The sequence below is a fragment of the Pongo abelii genome, chromosome 7, assembly GCF_028885655.2.
Source record: "Pongo abelii isolate AG06213 chromosome 7, NHGRI_mPonAbe1-v2.0_pri, whole genome shotgun sequence".
Taxonomy (NCBI): domain Eukaryota; kingdom Metazoa; phylum Chordata; class Mammalia; order Primates; family Hominidae; genus Pongo; species Pongo abelii.
The window spans coordinates 3,730,819-3,747,899 of record NC_071992.2 but is presented as its reverse complement, the minus strand read 5'-3'; the positions used below and the strand labels follow the sequence as shown (position 1 = coordinate 3,747,899).

Here is a 17,081-nt window from a genome sequence, read left to right as displayed (position 1 = left end):
TTGGCAGTTTATACGTAATAGATACGTGTTTCTCACCTCTCCTGAGACTGGGAATTTCAAGTTCAAGTCTTGATACAGAAGCACAGCTGGCAGCACTGCTTCCAGATCTCACCTTCCTCCTTCCAGGTGGACCAGCTCCTGCAGCCCCGCCCTCCTGTCTCCATGCCCCCCAGACAGTAGCCCATGTGGAAGGGTTTGGAGTGTGGGGCTGGAAGATCTGAGTTCAAATTTGTATAGTCTTCCCTGTGCACCTGTGAGCCTTGCTTCCTGATATGAGCAGGCGGCATCATAATTCCTATCTCAGATGGCTGTTGGAAGGATGGAGGATGCTTCCTGAAGTGAAAAATACTGTACAATGTTGCTGCAAAGAGGCTAACACATGAGATCAGGGACTCTGAGAGGTAGAGCCTGAGAGGCATGGTCTCCAGGAGCATCAGAATACACAGGGGCCAAGCACAGGGAGTCCAGAGAGGAAGCAGGTGCTTAGTGACATCAGTGAGGGAAGACAGACCCAAAGGGCAATTGTCCACCTAAGCCCAGCCCTCTGAATGTTGGTGATTTGAAAAGAGTAACAATCACTGCCACACACAGTCGGTTACTGAGCTGGCTGGGCTCAGGACACCATACTAAAGATGGTGCATTGATCATCTCCAGCCTTACACAGTCTTGGCATCCTGGCATTGTATTTAGTCAGAGTTCTCCAGAGAAACAAAGCCAGTTGGTCATGTGTATGTGTGTGTGTCTGTGTGTGTGTATAGATATATTTATTTATACAGTTGACCCTTGAACAACGTGGGTTTAAACTGCATGAATCCACTTATCTTCAGATTCTGTTCAATGAATATATTGAAGCATTTTTTGGAAATTTGTTACAATTAAAAAAAAACTTGCAGACAACTCTTATAGCCTAAAAATATCAGAAAAAAAATCCGAAAAATGTGTGTCACGAATGCGTAAAATATATGTAGATACGAGTCTCTATGTTAAGTAATTGTTTATGTTATTGGTAAGGCATCTGGTCAACAGTAGGCTATTTTCAGTTAGGTTTTTGGGGGAGCCAAAAGATATACTCAGGTTTTCAGCTGTGTGTGGTGGTTGAGGGGATGGTCAGTGCCCCAACCCTTGTATGCTTCAGGGGTCTCCTGTATATATTTCATATCTATATGAATCTCCTTACATGCATGTGTACACACACACACAAACACACACACACACACACACACACACACACACACACACAGATTTACTATAAGGAACTGACTCACATGATTATGAAGCTGACAAGACAGAAGACCTGCAAGGGGTGAGTCAGCAAGCTGGAGACCAGGAAAGCTGGTGTTTTAGCTCCAGTCAGAAGGCAGGAAAAAAAAAAAAAAAACAAAACATGCTGCTGCAATTTAAAGCCCAGCAGGCAGAAGGAAGTCTTGCCTCCTCTGGGGCAGGTCAGCCTTTTGTTCTATTTGGGCCTTCATCTGATTGCACCAGGCCCACCCACACTGGGGAGAGCCATCTGCTTTCCTCAGTCGGCTGATTCAAATGTTAATATCATCTGTGACATTCTCACAGACACACCCAGAATCTCCTGTGGCCCAATGTCTGAGCACCTTGTGGTGCAGTCAGGGTCACACATAAAACTAACCCTCGCACCTATTTACACATAGAGTCACAGGCTCAGAGGCAAGTAACTTACCTAGGTCATGGGGCCCACCATGTTGTAAACAAAGATTTGCAGCCGATCTGCCTGCTGGCAGCTGCTGTAGGTCCAGTCTCATATGGGGACCTCAGAAATGTTTCCACTGGGCACTTAGTAAATCCAAGTGTGGGATTGCTTAGAAGATCATAACATTCTACATTCTGTAATCACAAGATGCATCCCCCCTTTTTTTCCATAAGTGACCAAAAAAAAAAAAAAACCAATGAAACTTCTTAAAGTGTTTAATGCAGGACCTAGTAAATCAAGAAACATATTTAACTCTTAGAATGATGATGCTAGAAACCAGGATGCTCTGTGCCTTTTGCACAACCTGGAAAGTATCTGGAGGGACTGGTGGTATCTAGCACTTTATCTACAGCACATAGAGCATGCCTTTCCTCTACTTGCTCCCCATCCATACAGATTCGCTAAACTGTAAGTGACTAAATGAATATATGGATACATGAATGAGCAACTGGCATTTTTATCTAAATTTTTTCATGATTATAGCAAACTTAGACAACTCTGTAGTCAGGATAGATACATCAAGTGAGTGATCTGCCTGAACACTTTGGGGAATGATAATGTTTTGTGGAATCTGCCACTCCTAGTGGTAAATAGGATTGGATGTGTAAAGTCAATGGCAGCACATATTATTTTTAGCTTCTGACACTGGTATTGTAAGATGTGATCTTGCTGCTTGATAGCCTCACGATAATTATTTACAAGCTCTTTTACTTCATTGACTTGGTATCATTCACCTCTTAGAACATTTCCCATTTTCAGGGGTTGATAGAAAGCAGTTATGACTGGAAATGCTGTGTGGATACAACATTGTTTTATGATCTTCAAGTCTTACCTGCTAATGGCTTGGTTTTATTTCTTCCAGTGAAAAAGGCGATTGAGTTGAAGTCGAGAGGAGTCAAGATGCTGCCCAGCAAGGATGGAAGCCATAAAAACTCTGTCTGTGAGTCTCTTTCCTTTCTATTTGAGGACTGATATGCCAGTGTAAGGGGAAGCAGAAGAGAGAATGGAGCAGTTAAGGAGAAGCGATCCCACCCACCGCCTTCCCCACATTATCTCTTCCTTCTTTTCTATATCCAAAAGTATTTTCTGGGAGAAAGAACATGAGCTAACTTCACTTTGTTAGGGAGGAATGTCCTGGTGGTTATAACTCCTAACTATGTCTCACATCTGCCCTGATCACTGTCTGAGACTGGACCCTCCAGATGTCTCTCTTAAGTAAATGTGACATGGTCAGGCATTTTCATACCAGTCTCTCTCCGTCCTAGCACACCCCACACACACCAAACCAGACTCATCTCTGGAAAGGAGACGTCGGTTCTTGTCTTTTGTCTATTAAAATGTTACTGACCATTCACTGTCTGGAGAGTAAAGTAGCTTTCAGGCAATGTCTACATCCTTCCAAAGAGAAAACAAGATCTGCAGACATGTCTGGCTGATGACTTTTGCGTGTACCCAGGACCTGGTAGATACCAGATCAATAGCTGTGGGAGGAAGGAAGGTGTCTCCCACATCTGCTATTTTGGTGCCTTCTCCTCAACGCCCATCATCATCACTCAGCCATAGGAAGCCCTGGCCATGCCTGGACTGGGTCATGGTGCTTCCCTGCCAGAAGGGCCCTTTGTCCTTTAGCTGAAAGCCGACAGCCCGTGTGCTTCTTGGAGACTCACTGTGCAGACCCTTCTTTCTCTGCAGGTGCAGTCGGCTTTCCACTGGTTTTGCTCCCCCGACGCCCTTACACATGTCATAACAGTTACTGGGTACCAGCTTCACTGAGGGTTTGCTTTTCTTACAAACCAGAGATGAGTACCCTCTATTGAGATACCAAGTGGGTTGACTTCCTGTAGGGGCCGTTTTCTGCTCACGCTTCTTCTAGGACTTTCTACCCATTGGGTTGTGTTTTCTATGCTTTCCTGGCAACCTTTTCATGTGATGTTTCCAGCCTTGCTCTGTGGGTGCGCCTGTCCCTGGTGTTTTGCATCTGTGCATGTTGTTTTTCCGTTGCCTAGCAATTAGTGGAAGGGCTGGGATGAACATCTGAACCCCCTCGGGTCAACCAATTCTGTTTACGTCTGCATGCTAGAGCAGGCATCTGCATGAGGTTTTATATGCAACAAATATTCTGCTAAAACTAATAAAAGAAACAATCAAAATCTTTTGACAATGACACTATAGATTGACCTACATCTTCATCACTTTAGAATTTCCTGACAATTGCTTGTGTGACAATAATCCATAGTCTGTGCTCAGTCCTGTGCAGGTTGAGAGGACAGAGAGATAAACCTGTCCTCTGGGCCTCAGAGTCAGAGAGGAGCCACCATACTCTGACTACCCCTCTGGTCTTAGGTCTGTCCCACTTCTAAAAAAAAAAAATCAATCTGTAAATGTTTGCATGGCACTTTCTATTGAATAATCACAGCCAGTCACCCTTTAATGAAATTAGACTGGAAAAGGATGGGAAAACTGAAAGGAAAAAAAATCTGAGAAACAGTCGAAGGAATAAAGGGTTTTTTAAAAATAAAATTTTAACATTTTGATATTGTTAGCTTTTAGTGTAGAATGTTCTGTAGAGGGAGATATAGTATTTACAATAGTTTGAAAATGATTTTTATGATAAAACCCTGCACAAATGATCTAAAGTTCAATGTAGAACCACATATCCGGGCAAACTCTTACATTAAATCAATATCAGGTTGGATATCCGATCAATTGGGCATCAGATTTTTCTGCTACTGTAACATTTAGGCAGAGCTTTTTTTCTTTTGTAATAAGGAGAATATCTTCTGTCCTCATCTGAACACAGATTGACATATGCATAATGACTCATTTGGTATTAGAAAGCATTCTGTCCTTTCTTTTAACAGTATTAAAGTATTTGTCAGACATGGGAATTAATCATTAGAGAAAATGAGGAATGGAAACCGTGAGCCTTCTAAGATGAGGAAGGTAATCAATGGTAATGTGTCATTCCAGAGAAAGGTATGACAGAGAAAATGAAATTGTTTCACTGATGAAAGGACATAGGGTTTGAAGCGAGAGGCAAGGATTCTATAGCTGTGCAAGTATGTGCCTTATTCAAGTTCAAATGTCATCGCTTACACAATTATTAATAAAATAGTAATCCTTTCCATAGGGTTATCACTCAGATAAATCAAGAGGGGTGTAAATTACCTGTTCCAGAGTGTGGCATGCAGTGGGCATTCGGTACACCTTAGGGGCCTTCCATGGTAAATGGAGGGAAGTGAACCACACGGGGCGAACAGCAAGGGAGGTAGGCCCAGGCCAGGCCACGTTCCAGCGCGTCGTGCTTGCCTTAGGCGTTCCCACCATGAGCCCCGTTTCCTCTTCAGCGCCTCATGAATCCCTTACCATCTGTAGGAGACTGAGTGTGAAAGTGCTTTACGTTCTTGATACCCAAGGTGACACTGGCTGTCCAGATGCCTGTTGCTGACATGAGGATTTCATCTTCTGTCTACAGGGAGTGAAGTGCTGGTGCCTTTAGTGGAGGCCTCATTCCTTTTCAAGCCATTCCATTAACTTGAGTCTCTCCACTTCTGCTTCACCCCAAGATCTGGGTTCCTCTGGGAGACCACAGCTCTTGAGATTCTAGAGATTAGATCCAAGCACACAAACCTCTCTTGCAGAAGTGATATAATCGTTTCCCCAACTAAGGGTTTTGTTGCGGATATGACAAAAGATTTATGGAAAATGTCTAGCTCAGGGTCTGCAGGCACTGTTAGCTCTTGTTCCACAGCCCCCTCTGTTTACTTCTATCTTAGTATTTTTTATTCTTTAAGCTGGACATTTTTGTTGGTTTATGATCGTTCTTTTTCATAAGACTCCTCTGGGAATAAAAGAAGTGACAGCAGCGGCCAGGGAATTATCTGTTCGCTGTAGAGTGTGAGGCTGTCCCTGTTAAGAAGTTTTCATCCAGTGCTGGCTTCACTAAAGCCAGACAGGGGTGGACCCTGCTAGCAGCTCCTGTATTCTACCCGTGGGAAGCACCAGGGCCTGGATGGGAGGCTGAACTGCCTCCTGCAGTCCCCTGAAGCTGTCTCTGCTCCAAGGCACAAAAATCAGAGGTCACAGCTCTTTGCAAAGGGTGACCTTATGCGTTCATCTCCCTCTGGATTTCAGCACCAACTTTTGCCCCTTGTTGCCTCCAGCCTAGAAAGCAGCCACAGCTCAGTGGCGACTCCTTCCCATGCCACTGCCCTGTCCCTGGTGGTGTCCCCAGATTCACCCTTTTGTAAACAGAGCCTTTAAAAGTAGCCTTGCCTTACTGGGTTCTTCTCCAAATGACATTTGTTTCCTGGTGGGACCCTGTCATGGTGATAGAAAATGTTCAATGTTTTGGTGAATTCAAGAGGGCAAGTTCTACCCAAAGATTTAGATGTTAAAAAATAAAAATAAAAACAAACACTGGGCAAAGCAAGAAATCCATGCCCTCTGACTGTGTCAGATCCACCCAAAGTCCTGCTCATTATTACCCTCACCTCTGCTCACTGTTGGGGCATCAGCAAGAGTTCAGGAAGTGCAGGAACAGAAAGAGATCATGACAAGGAATGGGAGAATTTCCCTGACGGCCTCAGGAAACCTGCAATTTGATAGTTAAACAGATCAAGGTCACTGGTCTGGTTGTCTAAGGTGTTATCCAAGCTTATTGTCTCACGACCAAGAAAATTAAGGGGCGTGGCCAGAAAAGGTGAGGTTGGAGTGAAAGTTTAATAAGCGAGAGAACAAAGCTTTTCACAAGGGAGAGGAGATCCCAAATGGGTTGCTGCTTTTACAGCTGAATTACAAAGCTTTTATGAGAAACTCCTCTTATCTCTTTAGCTGTTTGAGTAACTTTTCTAATCTATAAAGCTGTCTGCATAACTATCCCTTATTTATGTAGTTGTGGTTATGTCCCTAGGCAAGTACAAAGCACCACTTCTCTTGTTTGTATAACTGTGGATTTGTTTTAGGGAGGCCCCCTCCTCCCTGTGTGAGTTCCTATGGAGCCCACTGTGTATATGCCTGAACAAGGGAGGAAACTTTTTCCTGGGAGCTCGCTAATCACACAAAGAACAGAAGGCTTCTGTGCTGAATCCTGCTTGCTCATCTGTCCAGGCGCAGCCTGCTTCTGTACTGGAAACTGCCTGCTCAACTGTCCAGGTGCAGCCTGAGTTTTCCCAGGCTGCTCTATTTTTGCCTGTAGCTGTGATTTTTCAGGCCGGCTGCATCTCCAAGGACCAGCCTTCACTGTCTAACTGACTGATTTTTCCTTCTGCTGCAGTGATGGAGGACTGCTCTAATTATAAGACTTAAGAGAGTTAAGTTTTTTTGTTTTTGTTTTTCGAGATGGAGTTTCACTCTGACACCCAGGTTGGAGTGCAGTGGCAGGGTCTCAGCTCACTGAAACCTCTACCTCCCGGGTTCAAGCAATTCTCCTGTCTCAGCCTCCCAAATAGCGTGGACTACAGGTGTGTGCCACCATGTCCGACTAATTTTTTTGTGTTTTCAGTAGAGACGGGGTTTCACCATGTTGGCCAGGCTGGTCTCGAACTCCTGACCTCAGGTGATCTTCCTGCCTTGGCCTCCTTAAGTGCTGGGATTACAGGCATGAGCCACTACACCCAGCTGAGAGTTAAGTTTATACAGATATGTAATACCTGGCCATAGATTTTAAAAAAACTCCTGCTTGTTTCACTTGAAAGATCAAAGTGCCTGTGTTTGGAAGTCGTGCACATCTCGCAGGCTCATCTCTTCCTCTGCTTCTTCCTGCTAGGCCAGTGGAATTTTTCTCCCGGACCTACCTTGATTGTACCTTTAGTTCAAGATGAGCCCCTTGAGAGTTTGGGGTTTTCCCATCCATGACCCGCAGATCACACACCATACCTCCTCATCCCCTGACAGCCCAAGCTACCAGTACATAGCGAGTATCTACTGATAAATGAATGAATGAACGAACGAACGAACAAGTGAATGAATGAATGAACGAATGAACGAATGAATGAAAAGGCAGGAATCTCTCTGTGCTTTGGAACAAAAGCCCTATAGATTCTTTCATTTATGCCTCCTAATCTGATGAGTCTTTTGTGAATTTTGCTTTGGGAACGCAAGTTCATCAGCTTCTTTACACAGCCTTGCTTTCAACCCTCCGCAATTCATTTCATCAACATGCACAAAACCTAACCACACAGTGCAGCGCGACTGGAGTCTTTAGAGATATTTAAACTCTTCTGTGTGGTGAGGGTGACTCTCAACATTAAGTTTAGAATGAGGAGGTTTAGAATTTCCTTTTTCACCAGCTTGTAATCAATAATGTTTGAAGAAAAACCCAAAGATATTAAGATAGTCATTAATATCTTAAATGTCTAAGTATTTTATAATTAGATGCTTTACATGCTCTAAATTTTGATTTATTTTAATCCTGGAAAAAATGCAATGTAAATGGGCAACATTATGTCTCAAAAAGGGCATCTGGAATAAACTGAGCAAGCACCCATCCCCCATCTTCTTTCTCACCCTGAGTGATGGTGAACTGCTCTTTATTCTGAAAGTAGATTATTTCAATATCAAAGAAATTATTAAACTGACACTGTATATATTTGTTTGTTGTTGAGACAGAGTCTCGTTCTGTCACCCAGGCTGGAGTGCTATCTTGGCTAACTGCAACCTCCACCTCCCAGGTTCAAGTGATTCTCCTGCCTCAGCCTCCTGAGTAGCTGGGATTACAGGCATGCGCCACCATGCCTGGCTAATTTTTCTATTTTTTAGTAGATATGGGGTTTCACCATGTTGGAAAAGCTGGTCTTGAACTCCTGACCTCAGGTGATCCACCCGCCTCGGCCTCCCAAAGTGCTGGGATTACAGGCGTGAGCCACTGCACCTGGCCAACACTCTATTTTTTAATGATGGTAACAGTACATGTCATTTCTTCTTCTTCTTCTGAGCATTCTCCTTGACAGAAACCAGTTTTAGCAGCTCTCAATGTGAGGATTACTAAAGTAGGTAATCTGTGGGTGCCCCTCTAACTCCAAAATATATACACCTGTAGAAAGAAAGATAAACAAAACATTGGTTGTTATTTTGAACTAGAGATTTTCCCCCCATGTAAAGTTAAAGACAAATGACTTGACCAATTCAATATTGATTTGTTGTAGCTCACTCATTTGAGCTGATGGGACATGCTGTGTACAGAGGAGCATTTGCAGTTACAACAGTTTATAGCCATGCAGGATTGGGCAGTTAATCCAGAACCATTATTTAATAAAAAGCTGATTTTTTTTAAATGTGGAAAATTGAGCAGTCTAATGCATTGCCTTTATGCCCCTGGGAAAAATAACAACACAACATTATAAAATAAATGCCCCTGGAATTCTCCTGTATTCAACCATAAACGTTCACTTCCTTGCCCTTTGTTTCTATTGGGCAATCAATGTTTTCTCACCCTGAAAAGAAAAAAAAGAGAGACCTGAAGCAAAACAGAATGATATTCATCCCAAGTTTCCAAAGAGACAGTTCAGTGAATGAAAAGCAATTGATGGACTCTTGTGCTTCATAATGACACACAGTTGTTCCATCTCCCTCTGGCTTTTCTTGTGGCTCAGGCATAATTTGGAAGGGCAGATTTTAAAACTTGTAGCTCTGTTTTTAGAAGGCTAGATAGAGTGATGTCTCAATTACTGTATACACTTAATGATGTAATTACAACTGTAGAATGTTTGGATTGTCTTTTTTAAATGCCCTGACCGGTTGAACCATTTTCCGAAATATACTTCAGAAAATAATTTTCTATTTGTATTTATCCACTTATAATATTCACAGTTTTAGTTGTCTTAAGTTTGGAATAATTTATGAACAAGTAAAATATACTAGTGGGTAATCTTCTGTTAATCCTTAAATTCCAATATGCTAAAAAAAAAAATAAGGTTTAATCCTATATCCTGAAGAGTCTCTTGCCCTCATGTCAGCCTCTGAGTTTAGCATGGTAACCACCAGCAACAGGTTCAGTTCAGCCCAGGGACAGACTTCAGCAACTGTCCTCTCTCTGGGACCTGTAGAAGCTGAGAGAAAGGAAAAGAGAAGTAATGAATTATCATGAATAGGGCTACCATGAGAAATAAAGAGAAGAAAACCAGTTCACTCATGTTCATCTTCGGAAAGTTGTCCCGAGATGATTCAATTCCAGAATGGACTGAGGCAGATTACATGGCTTAGCCTGCATTTCTCTTCTACCGGCCAGAATTTTCTATCCACAGGATTACTTGGGAGTCACGTTGGTGTCTAACAGGCATCTCTCTCACTCTTACCTGTCACAGAAGAAGCCTGTGACTTCCACCATTCAGTCCCTAGACCTTCACACCACCCCTCTCTCCGGCTTCTTGATGAGCCCTGACCATCCCCCAACATATCCCAAGCCTTTTTTGTTACCTCCAAACCACCATTGCCCCTCACCCGTATCATTGCGTCATCCTCAGCCTCTCCCTGCCTTGACAAAGTCCCTCCCTGCAACCAGAGGGATCTGAGTGAAATATCAGTAGAACCACATCCTTCCTCTGCTCCAGAACCTCAAACATTTCCCATCACAGGCAGAATGAGTCCAAATTCCTTATGAAGACCCAAAGACCTCCTTTCCTCCCACCCTCGCATCCTGGTCCTCTTGGTTTCTGGGCTGTTTCTTGAGGACACTGGGCGCACAACCACCCCAGGGACTTTGCTCTCCTCTCTCCTCAGCCTGAAATGATGTCCCAAAGAAGCCACATCACATCCTCCCTTCCTCACATCATTTCTTAATATTCACTTTCTCAGGCAGCTGTCACTGATCACCCTACCTAAATATCATGTATATTGAGCATCCACAACTTCTCCCATCCAAGTACTAACCAGGCCAGACCCTGCTTAGGTTCTGAGATCAGGTGCATTCAGGGTGGCATGGCTGTTGACTTGAGCATCCACAACTTCTATCTTCTTCTGATACTTGCTCTGTTTTTGTGTTTTTTAAGTTATTATAACATATCACATGTACATATACGTGTATGTTTATTTGTGTGTGTATCATAAACACACACATAAAGTAACCCTGTTCATTTCATTTCTCTCACATCTCCCAGTAGAATATAAACTGAACTCCATGAGGGAAGGTATGTTTTCTTTTTTAAAAAATTATTTTTCATATTTTTTCCATAAGTTATTGGGGAACAGGTGGTATATGGTTACATGAGTAAGCTCTTTAGTGTTGATTCGTGAGATGTTGGTGCACCCATTACCCGAGCAGTATACGCTGCACCATATTTGTTGTTTTTTATCCCTCGCCCCACTCCCACTCTTCCCCCCACGTCCCCAAAGCTCATTGTATCATTCTTATGAGGGCAGGCGTATTTTCTACTTTGTTCTCTGATCTCTACTAAGAACTTATAAGAGTCCCAGGAACACAACAGATGCTCAGTAAGTGTTGGTGAATTGAATAACCCAGGGATGTAGTTATGGGATATAACCCAGGGATGTAGTTATGGGATATAACCCAGGGATGTAGTTATGGGATATAACCCAGGGATGTAGTTATGGGATATAACCCAGGGATGTAGTTATGGGATATAACCCAGGGATGTAGTTATGGGATATAACCCAGGGATGTAGTTATGGGATATAACCCAGGGATGTAGTTATGGGATATAACCCAGGGATGTAGTTATGGGATATAACCCAGGGATGTAGTTATGGGATGACATGTCATGAGGGAAGAGGGTGCTCACGTTTTTCTTCAATTAGATTTTTACATTTCACATCTTCACTCACGTATTCAACAGTCCCTCGTTGCAAAGCATCCAGAAGCTGTCATAAAGATGATCAGCATCTGTTCCTTCCCCAGGGGAAATTATAGTCTTGTGGTGTTTCAGATCACCAGTAAATATTTGTCACACAGAGTGCTGTCATAACGGTAGTAACATTTACTGATGATTGAGTAAAAATGGAAATTCACTATCTTTCAAAATATTAGTAATATTAGTAGATCAACCCATAAAATATAGAAATCCATAGAAATAGAGGATGGAAAGCCATAGGAAAGCAGGACCATGTGAGGCGCCACCAAGTCCTCTTTAAAGGACTTCCTCCATGGCTGAAATGTCTTATCTATAGACTTGCTAGGTACTGGCTAAGAGAAAACTGTGCCCCTTGTCAAAATGTTATGTGTTGTATGGAGAAAAGCACAAATAATTAAATAATTCATCAATGTCAATAAAACACACTAGTTTCAGAATCATGATATCCACTGCATGGAAGGAAACAGGAAAATTATGAGAAATTTTTCAAATTTCTGTCACAAGGTGATAGCAGCTGGTAATAAAAACTAATTGTCAGTCTAAATTGTGTGCTCTAGTCAGTCAGAAAGCACACTGTAATGTACTAATTTCCCTCCATCCCACTGCTGAAGGAGTTCATTTGTTACTGAGTCAATGGTTGAGACATGCTTGCTCTTAGGAAGGTCATTTGAAGAATTTCAGTGAAATGCATGCTGCCTTTCTGCAGAGTGCTTCGCTCGATCCAGAGCTTAAGGTGGGATGTGGGTGCAAGCAGGGTGGGATGAAGGTAAAGGAGAATGGAGTGAGGACCTTCATCAGCCTGGATGCCTAACTTAGAACCCAGGATACCAGAGAACGGAAGTTGTGACATGTCCCCTATTCCTATCAATTGCAAATGATGCTTATGTAGTTTCAAGCTCAGAAACTTTATTTCAGAAATCATTTTCCCATGGACATTTTCATCAGGACATAATTTTCCAGATAACCAGATATAGTTTCGCTCTATTAGTCCGCATATGGATAATCTTCGGTAATGAACGCGATCCTCTTTACTCGTCTATGAGAAACACATTTTGCTTGACAACAATATTGTTAAGGAATACCAGGTGTGGTACTAGATTGCCAGAAATGCCTCTCATCATCAGGTCTTGCTTTTAGGGACATGAGTGCTGTATTAGGAATGTGTGATTTATCTGAATGGTAGTAGACCAGAGTGATTTCTAACACTGCTGCAGAAACAGGCATGCCTGCTAATACATGTGCCAGATTTCTCGCACTAAGTGCTGTAGATCTTGCTTTAAAGCAGATTTTGACGGTGGGAAAAATAATAGCCCCATTAACCTCTAACAGTGGTATAAAGGCTTAATAAAACAAGAAGGATAATTGCTCTAATCTACTTTGCTCCATCATAAAATGTAATAATTTGGAGTTTTGCAATTGTTAAAGACCCCATTTTCTTAGCAAAGATCCATCTCCATACAGTACAAATATAGTAGATTGTAAAAAATGCTTCATCAATCAGATAAGTAAATTATGCTTCCAGTTCCTAAACAGGCCTTTGTCACTGCAGGAGCTAAAATATCTTTTCAAGTGCTATGGAAAATATTGCTGTGAAGGGGATTGCTGTCTAGATATATTTGAGAACAGCATCACTGGTAACTAGAAGCAAAACAAGATGATTCATCAATTATTCATCATACCGTTTACATAATATAATTTTTTAAATAACCAGAAAAATGGATCTATTAAAATACATAAAACAATGTATAGCCTGACTGGATTACAGGTAGTTAAACTGAATTGTAACCATAGAAGTAAAATGTTTTTCAAGTGGTTTCAGCATACAATTAAAGAATATAATTGATTCACTAAAGGGAAAAACTCACTTTGCGTAATGACTAGAGAGCACATTCTTTTACCTCAAATAGTGAATAAGAAACAACCTAGAGATGATGGCAGACCTAAAAAAAGAAGTATAAATTTTAGCATTTCCATCACTACTTTTTAGAAGTGCAATGTAACACATGAATTTTCATCAAATTTTATAAAAGAAAATAACTAAATAACTTTCTATTCCTGTGTAATTGGATGAGGAAATCTCTGAACCCCTGGAGGATTATGAATTATTCATGTTTGGCGCCCACACAGTCAAAACAATTCCAGCAGCAGTCAGAAGGGGGAACTGCTATATTGTTGTAATAAAATCATCTTACATGATCAAGTCTTTGCTAGTGAGTAACTAAAGTCAGAAACTAAAAACTAAACTAATCATTGAGGCTTTCTTATCAATTAAAGAATTCCATTTTATACGCAAGGAAACTAAGTCAGCAAGATAATTAATTAGCCTTGATATAAACATAATGAAGAGACCGAGAGTTAAATATCAAGATGAACTCAGATGATCAAAGGGAATTTAGAAAAAGTACACATCTCTTCAGCCTTGTTTTATTTAAAACACATTTTAAAGGAGTAAGGAGAAAACCGAAAATGTTTTCAGGTTAAATCCTTTCATTAAGTGCTTATAGAATTACAGAATCATGAAATTGAAACTGACTTCCATTTTCCAGAGAGAAATCAATTTTGCCCAGACTTGATAATTTAGCCTCACTGAATGAAAAGTTTCAAAAACAAAAAAGCCAATTTAGACTGAATGATGATTATGCTGATTATTGATGACCTAGCAATATTGGGCCTGCAATTATTCATGGCATCAGGAGAAGCTGCTGCCTTGCGTCTGCCCTCAATGGAAGAGGAACATGACCACATTCACGAGAACCCATGACCTACTGGATCCTGGGGCCTGTACGGTCTATAGTCCCAAACTCTATAGTCCACGTGGCCCATATATAGAAGGCAAAGCGACTCATAAAGTGTTCTCTTTCATACATCTATTTTCATGGGAGTTCAAATGAGCTGCACTAATATAGAAATAAGGGAATTTATGGGAATACATTTTAATTCAAACGATAAAGAGTAGAAGAAATATATTTTACAAACTCCTATTGACCTTTTTTCCATATTCTTGACCTTTAGTTTATAACTTGATCCTACACTTTGAGGATTAAAATGGACAATTGGGCTTCCCTTACTGACTGTTGTCTTATCTGCAAAATGGAAGAGCTTTAATGTGCAGCAGGGTTATATAATGATGACATTTGAATCTTCCAAAGTGCTCACGTTTTTCTCAACTGCCCAAATTAATTACCACACTAATTGGATTAAATTAGATAATTTAATTACACCAAATGATTATATTGATTTGGTTTAGCATTTCTTTGGTCACATCCCTTGGGTTCACTGCATTTGCATTATATTCATAGAGAAGAGATGTGAAGAAGCAGTCCATGGTAGTTTATGTCAGAGAAGAAAACTAAGTCATGTTTGAAGGTATGTGAAAGTATACGACAAGTCAAAGAGATAAGCCAAGGTAAACACATTGGGTAATTAGTGAAGTGCTTTGGAGATGGAAACACCATATTTTGCAAGCACTGCATATTATCCTTATTAGAATACTTTCAGGAAGTGCAATGTGCCTGTCTAAATTGCCTGTTTTATGGTTTGAACTGTCCGTTTCAAAGGCATATGGAATAACATCAACTGTGTGACATCCAAAGAAGATACGTTCACTATGTATCTGGGAAAATCATGGCTTCAAGTGAAAATTCAAGGTAACTGGCATGTAGGAAATGTCTTATTCCCTGTCCCTCTATAAGAAAATCTTAACAGCCTTTTTTTGCATGTATGCAAATATAGAAATGGTAGGTCTTCCACAAGTCACATTTCTGACATTGGAAAAAACTATCCCATATCTTCAAGTGTAGTTTTTGGAAGGGCTGATTTGTCTTGTTCTTACAAAGATAGAAAATAATTAGAAGAATATCAAATGTGTACAATGAATATATCTTGTAAAAATATAATGGTAATTTCTGTGAAATGAAAAATAATAATGCTATTTTAAGTTGGAAAAGTGTTTGCTGGTTGATTTATAATCTGAATCCAGTCCATCACATATTGAATATCCTCAGACTAGGGTTTAGCTGTCATCCTTCCTTCTGACCAAACTGCTGTTTTACTAAGTTTTAAATACAATTTGCTAGAATCTTTCAAATAATTATTTTTAACATATTTCGACCTAAATTTCTTTTCTGGATGCTTTTGTGAAACACATGAACATTTTCCTCTAGTACTATCATCCTTCAAAATAATATTATTCTTTTATTTGCTGGAAAGCAATGAAGAAATATTATATTATTGTTCTCTTCTGTATCTGTGATAAACGCTAATTATCATAAGATAAAGCCAGACTTGTATTTCTCGTGATTTTATATTAATATTCAATCTATCAAGAGGATTAATTGGAGTGTACCTAATAAAAGTGAGGTTTAGCATACAGGACACGTTGAGTAATTCTTTTTTTTTTGTGATTACTTGGCATTTCTTAGAGGAAATTAAGTGTTTTTTGGTAAAGGGCATTAGCTTGCAAATTCTGCATCGCAGCACTATAATTTTAGATGGATTAATATCCTTGCCCATATTTCAAAGTCTTCCAGCGTTTATTGCATCTATAAGATAAACCTGGTTTTCAGACAGTGTCTTAAAGGTCCTTGGAAATATGTCCCCCTGTGCTCCTGCAATATCCTTGCACTACACTCCTTCAGTAACCACACAGACACACACACACACACACACAGACACACAGACAGACACACACACACACACACACACACAGGGCCTCCAATTCTCTTGTGATGTTCTTTCTGCCCCGTCACTTTTTCTCCTCCAAATTCCCTTTCGTGTCTTCAGCTAATGTCCTAATCATCTTTAAAAACCCAGGTAGGATACAATTTTCACGCCTTTTCTTGACATACTCAACTGGCAAGCTACATGTGGTGCTAACGATCTGCAATTTCCCCTCACACCCAGAATGAATCCAGCAGGTTTCTATGGTCTTTAGGATCCGGTATGGCTTCTTGTCCTGGCTCGTTCCTTCTGCTTTTCCCTGGCTCCCTGCACGTTCTGTTACTTCTGCTTGGACCACTCTTTCCACTTCTTTTTTGGTGTTGCTTTCGAAGCAGAATGGCACCTGCTTCCTCCAGGCTCTCCCCTTGCATTCCCTCTAGAGCCCACACCAGTTCCGTGGAGCACCTCCTCCACTGTTGTGTCCACCCACCCAGCCTCCCTCTTGTGCCCAGGGCTGGCTCCTTCCTTTTCTCCTGAGTTCTGCATGGTGGGGAGTCTCGGGCCTGGTCTTCCACTCAATCTGAACCTGGGGATCTCACCCGGCCTCCTGATCTTAAAGACTGTCTCTACGCAGGTGCTTTCCCAAATGGTGTTTTCGGCCTGGCCCTCTTCCCCAGACTCATGTGTGCAGCTGTCTGCCTGACACAGTTACTCCCTCGTGTGCAACAGGCAGGGTTGATGATCAGTCTTCTGGGTGTCAGTTTGGGAAAATCCTTAGCCTGAGTGACCCCTGTCTGTCTGCTCAGCCATCCTGCTGTGCTCCTGGAAGCCCATGTCTAGGAAGTGAGGTGCGGACACCTGAGCATGACCAGGCCCTTCCTGGACTCCACTACAGA

General features: G+C 41.4%; 1 protein-coding gene across 1 annotated transcript in view; it reads left to right on the top strand.

The window, feature by feature from the left end:
* CSMD1 (CUB and Sushi multiple domains 1) overlaps positions 1–17,081 on the top strand; it is a 2,063,616-nt gene that overhangs the window by 1,277,040 nt on the left and 769,495 nt on the right. Inside the window, exon 7 of the mRNA XM_024251429.3 lies at positions 2,583–2,660. Coding sequence (XP_024107197.3) covers positions 2,583–2,660 — 78 coding nt within the window. The remainder of the gene's footprint in view (positions 1–2,582; positions 2,661–17,081) is intronic.